This window comes from Coffea arabica, chromosome 4e (assembly GCF_036785885.1).
Source record: "Coffea arabica cultivar ET-39 chromosome 4e, Coffea Arabica ET-39 HiFi, whole genome shotgun sequence".
NCBI lineage: Eukaryota > Viridiplantae > Streptophyta > Magnoliopsida > Gentianales > Rubiaceae > Coffea > Coffea arabica.
In genome coordinates, this window is record NC_092317.1 from 6,686,619 (window position 1) to 6,695,029 (window position 8,411).

The 8,411-nt window shown below is 37.1% G+C and overlaps 1 protein-coding gene across 1 annotated transcript; it reads right to left on the bottom strand.

Annotated features, from left to right (window-relative positions):
* Positions 1–547: 547 nt before the first annotated feature.
* LOC113741766 (protein ENHANCER OF LHP1 1) lies at positions 548–6,240 on the bottom strand. The gene is made up of 12 exons (XM_027269387.2): positions 5,824–6,240; positions 4,103–5,202; positions 3,104–3,280; positions 2,869–2,982; positions 2,606–2,710; positions 2,388–2,522; positions 2,240–2,295; positions 2,053–2,155; positions 1,851–1,967; positions 1,451–1,577; positions 1,188–1,318; positions 548–1,064 (listed from the first exon to the last, which is right to left on the bottom strand). The coding sequence occupies exons 1-12, from the start codon at positions 6,101–6,103 to the stop codon at positions 618–620; spliced, it is 2,892 nt and encodes a 963-aa protein (XP_027125188.1). The 5' UTR covers positions 6,104–6,240; the 3' UTR covers positions 548–617.
* Positions 6,241–8,411: the final 2,171 nt, after the last annotated feature.

The window sequence follows — 8,411 nt, forward strand, 5'->3', positions numbered from 1 at the left end:
TATTAATGTATCAGTAAATAGTGTTATAATTTATAATTTGTGCTACTATACAAAAATGTGAGGTTAAAAACGTATTAATTAATATATTAATAATCTTTATATTGCTAATTACATATTAAATATACTTAATTAATCTACATTTGGAAATCCAGTTTAAAAGTTTGGATATTATGGAAATAGTGACTATCTATCCAATATCTAATTACCAATATCCAAATCTAGTTAGAGGATTTTTATTTTTGCACAATATGAAGGGACAGAGTAAGCTATTGAGCTCAATGAGCTGTCCAAAAATTTCTTCTGTTGACATCAAAGAAGGCCGGTTAGGCGGCCATAGAATGCATGTCCAAAATCTTACTGTCGTCGTACCAGTGATGCAGCACTTGTAAATAACAGGTCTCTTCCACAAACAAAACCTGTAAATTTTTTTAGAACCTTCAAATATGTACAGATCCACTACAAAGGAATTCAGATGCTTTGAATTCTTAGATACAAAGGTAGAATACATGACGAACCTAATCAATTGGCTCAGCAACATACAACAGCATTTTCCGTATCATACACAGGACAGGTTGAAATCGAAAACAAAATCTTTAGATAAGCTTACAAAAATATTGTTACCTCTTACCTGTTGCATCCGTCTTCATCTTCTTTATGGAGTCAAACAAGGACGAATGTTCTTGTCTGTTTGATTTTTTAGCAAATGGATTAGATGGACGATTGAAGCTTACAGGAATCTCTTCTGGCTGCTTCTTAACTGGATTTATTGCTTCTTTAACATCCTTCGCTTCGCCTGCATTCTTCACTTCCACTGTCTTCCCTACTCTCAAGGCTCGAGTTGGTTCAACTATGCCATTTCCAGCATTAGGAGGCTGCTCGGTTTTTTCCTCTTTTGGGAAGGAAGGGGTTGATGATCTTTGGGGTGGAAATGGTAAAACAGCTTTTTCTGTGCTGCTTTCTGGCAGACTAGGCCTTTGAAACACGTCATCCGCTTGGACAGGAGCATCGAATTTAAAGTTGCCATGGAGGACTGTGCTCCCCATTGCTTCATTTGACATTCTTTCCTGCAAGTAGGCCAAATGATGAAAATCAACATGAGAAAAACTATAATAGCTTTCCTTGGGGATTTAGTTCCAATGTTGCAATTTTTGGAATGTGCAGGATGACATTTAATAAATGTACTCCACCTCCAATATGGTACTAAAGCGTTCTGCCAGGTTTGGTAATTTTAGTGCGGTAACTAGCTTTATCGCCCCTTTTACTGATTTTTCCATCGAAAGAAGCTTCACAAGTTCAGTGGCTCTCACAAGCTTGTCACCTGATGAAAATAAAAGCAAGCAGCTGACTTGAAGATAATTTTGGAAAGCTTTTCTATTAATTCATATCAAATAACCCAATTTGCCTGGTGGAGAAAAGTTTCCACCCAAGCTGCCTCTAATGAAAGACTCACCATTGCAGCATGATGCAATAAGCCTCAAGATGCACCTATCAAGAGCTGCTTCAATAGTGAATGCCTCATCATCGATTGAAGCTGTGTCCCTGCCAGCAGCTGCATTTTCTTCAATTCTTTTCTGAATCTGAAACATTAGCCAGAAATTCATTGAGAGCTGAGCATTTTGTTTCTGTGGTTGAAATGAACTGATGGGGAGATTGAATACCAGAACAAAGAAACAAAATATTCTTACACACATGCAGACACTGTCATTTGATATTTAAAAAGTGTAATTTAGTCACACTACCTATAAATGGAAGCAGATCAAATGGACGCCTACAGTTTAGCAGATCAAATGGACGCCTACAGTTTAGTCATGGTACACTGAAGAAAGCACGAGACACATTAGGAAGAGTACCTGGTGCAGATGCATGTTATTCAATATAAATTCATTCTCCAGGTTTTCAGCTCCAAGGTCAGAAGCAGCAAGTGGAAATGAAAGATCTAACAGCGTGAGAATTGGTTTGGGAGTGGCCTGGGAGAGGTCAAGAGAAGGATAAAATCAAAATTTTGACATAATAGCAAAACATCAAGGAAATAAATTGCAGATCACCCCATACCTGTGGGAATGAATAAGGTGATTTGCAAACCACGCAAAACAGCTTTGTTGCGTTTAATCCAACAACCCAATAGTTTTCATCTGGCTTCTTCAATTTACTGGAACTACAGTTTTATAATTTTAAGTCAAACACACCATTCTAACATCTGTGGCCCATAGATAGTAATTCATATTTGAAGTATTCATACCTAAAAACTGGAAACCAACTTCCTCCATATTGATTTGTATAAACTCTCAAGACACCCTGAACATTCAATACAAAGATTGTTCAATTTGGATTAAATTGATTCTCAACGACAAATATTTTACAGCAAGGATGCTGGAAATAAGGTGCACCTTAGAATCAAAAGAACCAAGTTGGCCTTCTTCACTGAAACCAAACCACGTTAGGTATGATCCGGGAGTCAACGGAAGTCGCCCTCTGAGAGACTCTGTTGCACTACGAACGTTCAATACCCTGAACTCAAGCATCTGCTTGGCAAAATCATTACCATGAAACTCACGACCACTGTTGCAATGACATCATGCAACTAAACAAAAAGTCAAATTTGTACCTGTCCATCTGAGGGAAGTGCAGGAGAAGAATGTGTAACAACAGCAAGTTCATCCTTAAGTCCAACTAAGGTCACCACTGGTCCATCAAGTGAAAGGATATACCTCTACACATAATTGGAAGTAGAAAAAGATAATTTGTTGCAAGTTTTGATATCATAAAAGCACGAATTACCCTAGACATACTTAATGTGTAAAAAAAGGTGACACAGTAGAGTTGTTGAAGCATGAAGTTTGAAGCTAGCTGGCTCAAGTAGTGACAGACCTGCAAGCCACTGTCACTGAAGATACGAAGAAAATTAAGACTAGTAGCAGCAGCAACCCAAGTAGTTCCAAGAGCCACTGCCCTTACTTCTTCTTCTTCAAGTCTCATAGACCACTGAAGTTGAGGAAACGATATTAAATGTCACAGAAAAAGATAAAATTACTGACTGGGAGTGATGAGTGAAGAATAAGATGCAAGTAATAGTGTATACAAGTGAGGCACAAAGCATATTTACCTCACTATTACTGGCCCAGCTACTGAATGGGCGATACATAAGTGTGCTCATATTCTTCTCGCCCTTGCATGGATTTGCAAAAACACTTCCGTTCTCATTTAAAGATGCCATTGTGAAGCCAAAGTAATCAGTCATTGCAGGCACTCGAGGACCACTACTTGTATCATGAAAGTCAATCTGCAGTTGCATCATAGTTTAATGAACTGGTAGTGGAAATGACAACTGAAGCCCTTCACATGAATGATGCGCAAAACTATGTATCATGCAGAACCAGAAATTCAATACTGATCAGCACTTGTTAGCAATGCCACTAAACCACATTGGCAAACACACGATATCTAAACTAACAATTTACAAATATCAAAACAGAATTAATAATAACTCGTTTTTGCTTGATCATATGTGATGGTTGAGGGTGTGTAGCTGGTAACAGACTCCAAGAATAAATACTTTGACAAAATACCTCATCTACTAGACCACCATGAAATGTTACAAGAAGCATATTACTTCATGTTTATTGCACCAAACTGATTACAATCAAGTAACATATAAAGTCTTTGACCAGGAATTGTTTCAGTAGGTCTAATTGCAATCTTTCACTAGATAATTCAAGAATTGTATATAGATAATCTAGAGATTCTTCAGAATCAATTCCTAATAGCCCAAAGCTTCCTAATATTATTGCTTCATGTCTTTGTAGCAGTTGCAACAATTATTTGCAGCCACTGAAATGAAATTAAAAACTTTCAAAAAATAATAGATGCATCTGCTGATTTTTTTCATTTGGAGTTTTGTATGTTGTCATATTAGTACAAAGTGTGCAAAGTATTTTGTCTGTTAGCTATATGGTAACAATTAACAAAAACACCCTACTTTTGTCAGCAGTAATACATCGCAGCCAGAGGCGCAGAGTACAAAAGAGTTTATTACACCAAAAGATTGATAAAAAGAGAGAAATAGTAGTTAAAATCATGAGCTTCGAAATATAAACTGAAATACCTCTATGTGGGAATACCCATCATGATCCATTGAGGTCACACTGCCTAACATGTTATAACACAGGAAACGCCTTTTTCCAGGCTGCACAGGTGTAGCTCCGGGTTGAAAAGCTTCTTGCATTTTAGGTGCAGAATAGGTCATACTATTTTTTATTTCATGCTTCTCGTGATCAATGCTATCCTTTTTGCTTTTAGAAGCCTTTTTGTGAGATTCCACCTTTGGATGCAAATCCAACTCATCATTGATGTCTTCTCCCCAACTATCATCAAGTGTAGAATTTTTGCGCAACCTTTTTCTGCTTGATAATTCAGGTTCACCAAGACTGTCCTCACCAAGATCACTCAAACTACCAGATGCACTAGCTTCTTCCTCGTCTTCATCAAACAGAAGAAGGCCATTGGAACGCACATTGGGTATGTCTTCAGTTGGGGATTTCATTGATGATGGTACTGGTGATTCCCATACTCCATACTTTCCCTTACTGTCAATTACTGCCAAAGCATTACCATGTGGTTTCCAAGCCATACAAGATATCCTATCACTGAATTTCTGCCGATCAATGTCCTGCTTTTTGTCAACATCCCAAATGATAATCTGTCTATCTGAACCAGAGGTAGCCATGTATCGCCCATTAGGCGACCAGGACAAGAAACAAATTGGTTGCACATGATCACCTCTCAGTGAAAAAAGTTTTTCAGCAGTGTCCCTATCATACATCACCACATCGTTTTTCAAACCTGGGACAGCCAACAGGTCCCCATCTGGACTCCAGCTAAGCATATTCATAGCAGATTGATCAGAAAAAGTGGCAGGCGCTATGCCCTTGAGCGTGTTAAGTATTGTTCCAGGCTGGAGTTCCCAGTGTATGACAGTCCCTGTTGAATCAACTGAAGCAAAATATTCACTCTTAGGATCAAAAGCTAAGCCAGTAATAGATCCTTTATGCCCTTTAAGAACTCTTGCTATTGAACCATCAATTGTGTTGATAAGTTTGATCCCTTCATCATCACCAGCAGCTGCCAGCATGGTACCCGATTTATTGAAAGCAAGTGCCCGTATTGGCAATGTGAATCTAGTGATATTAGTCTCAAACTCCCCACCTGATTTACAAGAATCAGCCAAAACAGTAAAAACTTATAAAAATCTGGACAATAGATAAATTAGTTTAAATTAACTAAATTGCACTCAATTGAAGTTTCAGCTTTGCCGCCAACTATCCACCAAGATTTTTACTTTTCAATGAAGATACATAATTAAGGTGTGCGAATACAGCTGAAACAGAACTCCCATGTATTAACTGCTTAGTCCCAATGTAATTGAAACATTCATGTAGCTCGTTGGATAAAACGTGGAACTGACCTCAAGCAAAAAAAAAGGGACGCTCCTCCCTATTCCTGGTCCAAATCTTGAAGTTCAAATTAAATCATACAATTGCATATGAGATGAATCTTGCTGCTCTTGCTGAGAGCAGCAAGAATCATCCACAGTTAATACCAAAAACGCAGGAATATACAATCAAGATAACTTCCATAGTTCCATAAAGCCTGAACAGCATTGCCTTAGCTTATGCACATTTATTTTCAAGGATAATTAAAATTAACAGATTTTCAAAAAAATTCCCAAAATAAAATTGGCAATAATAGATCCCAAAGAAAACCATAACATTTCCCTAACCCTGGTGGGGCCAAGGAGGCCCTAAATGAGTTGTTCATTTTTGTTACCAGGAAATTTGTAGAGCTTAACGGAATGGTCAATAGATCCGGAAGCCAGGCAGGTGAAATTGGGGCTAAGAGCCAAAGCGGTGACGCCGTCGCGGTGGTGTTTGATAGATTTAGGGTTAACCGACGGAAATTGGGCGTCGTGAACCCAGATTGACGGATCGGAAGACGACGCCGTTACAATGCGGTCCCCCTGCTGGTCCCACAAAATCGAGCAGAATGAGTTGCCGCCATTTTCGCCGTTCTTGTGAGCTTCTCTGAGCTTAATAGTTCGGATCTTCATGGTCCGGTTTGATTTTTCCCCGGTCGGCTGTCTTCTTCTCACTTGGTTTTTTGGGTTTCTGTTGATATGAGAATTTTGGGAATTTCTTTCAGCGACTGAGGTAAAGGGTTTCGGGTTTGGCGGGAAAGTTTTGGAGGGTGAGGGGAAATTTGGATTTTTCCGCGGCACAATAAACTTTTGAGAATTTAACAAATGGGAGCTTCATTCTTGGCTATTTTTGAAAATATCCCTTTTTTTCCCTCTTTCTTCCCCTTGTTTATCTTTTTCCCACCATTTCTGGAATTTACATTTTTAGGATCGCTATGCTAAATGAGTTTAAGAAAAGGTAGACAAAATTGACATTCAAACTTGACTTTGTCACAATTATTGATAATAATTAGAATCCCAACTCATTGTTTATAAAAAAAATGAAAAAGATGTTCAAACTCGACTCAATTATAATTGTTGAGATGATTTATAATTTGAATTAAACCACCAACTTGTGCTCTCAAATTTATCTACTCAAAATGGGTGAAATAATCTTTACTTAACAATTTGTGAATCATTTTTTTCTCTTTTGTATTGAGACGATTTATAGTTTGAAATTCAATTACCAACTCATTATTTATTTAAAAAAAACGAAGAAGAACGATAAAGGTACTCAAACTTGACTCAATTTATAATTGTTGAGATGATTTATAATTGAATTAAACTACCAACTTGTGCTTTCAAATCTATCTACTAAAAATGGGCGACACAATCTTCACTTAACAATTTGTAAACCCTTTTTTCTTTATTTCCCTCCCTATATTAATTAAATCCCAAGATCTATGTGGACAAGTGCATTGATGATTAATTTTGGTCACTGCTGAGGCCACTATCTGTGTTTGGATAGTTTTTTTTAAAATATATATATATTCCGCTTGCATCATAAATATATTATCCAATCAAACTTTTTATATTTTCAATTATCTTTTTATCTCATATATATCACATCACAAAAAATACTATAATAATTACTCTGTCTTTATCTTTCCTTTTGTATTTCATTCGTAGTTAGTTGATGTAATTCTATTTCTAAGAACAAAATAATTTAGAAAAAGAACGATCAAAGATTGAAGCCCGAAGGCAAAAGAACAATGTATAGATTGAATGAGTGCCTGTGCAAGATACAAACTACTAATTGACATTCAGTAATACAATCAGCCGTAGGATAGACAGAACTCTCGTTGTAGTCCTGGCTCCTGAGTAATGTTTCTCCAGTAAAACACTCCAATTCACGCCCTATAAAGTTTATCCATGCACTAAAGCGCGGCTTTTTCTGAAGTACAAAATATAATGCATGGGCGTTGGATTGGCAAAAACTCATGATGCTTTAACCTCAATGGCCACTTCTCAAGGTTTAAACAACTTTACAATCAAACCCATTCAACAATCTACAGTAAAACTCTTTGTTCTAAACATGTGGCTGTGTCTCAATCTCCTGCTACCCCTTTCTCAAGGTTTCTGTCCTCCAGCCAACCTGGAAACCTCGCTTCATTCTAAAAGATTTGTCAAAAGAAAAAGATTCATGCGAAAGAGCAATAAAACGTTGTTGTGACTGTAAAAGTCGAGACATTTTTGGAAAACCAAACCCATTGACATGGCTTTCTTTAGACACTCCACGTTCCCATTAACTTCTTTTTGTGGAAAGAGTCTTATGACTACAAAAAGTCATTGCTAGTTTGACCATAACCACAGGGTTCAAACTTCAAACTGGAGCAGATTCTTTAAATCAGCTGAGGTTATTAATTAATTCAAAGCTGACTGACAAAAATACTTGCTTCCTGCCAGCATTACATGACTCCTGGAAGTATCCCATGTCTTAACTGTTAAAACTTAGCAGACTTGAAATAAAAATTCGCAAAGTAGAGATGTCATACACAGTCTATTTTGCAAGTAATAACAAAAAGGTTAAAGGAGAGATCTTTGGAGAATTTTATCTTATCCTCTGAATTTCTGATTCCACTCAAATAACTACATATATAGCAAAAGGCACCTGTTCGGCCTCCAAGGAAGTAGTAGTACCAATTGTCTAACCCTTTGTCTTTTTTTTTTTTTCTGGTTTATAAACACTAGTCATTGAAGCTGATGAGACTTTGATTTAATGATCGATTAAGGTTGAGTCCCCTCAAACATAAAGATTTTAAATTCAATTTCCCTTTCTTCCTCCTCCTCACATCTTAAATCCTACTCTTCCCTATTAGAAAAAAGTCCAAAAAAAAAGAAAGAAAGAAAAGTCATTGAAGCTAATATCTGCAAGATGAGCATTCATGCATGATTCAACAAT

Excerpts from the sequence above, each read along its gene's own strand:
- LOC113741766 (XM_027269387.2), bottom strand. The coding sequence starts at position 6,103 with ATGAAGATCCGAACTATTAAGCTCAGAGAAGCTCACAAGAACGGCGAA. Across the intron at positions 2,983-3,103 it reads GCTGGGCCAGTAATAGTGAG|TGGTCTATGAGACTTGAAGA; the intron begins GTAAATATGCTT and ends CCTCAACTTCAG. Across the intron at positions 1,968-2,052 it reads CACCTTATTCATTCCCACAG|GCCACTCCCAAACCAATTCT; the intron begins GTATGGGGTGAT and ends GACCTCTCCCAG.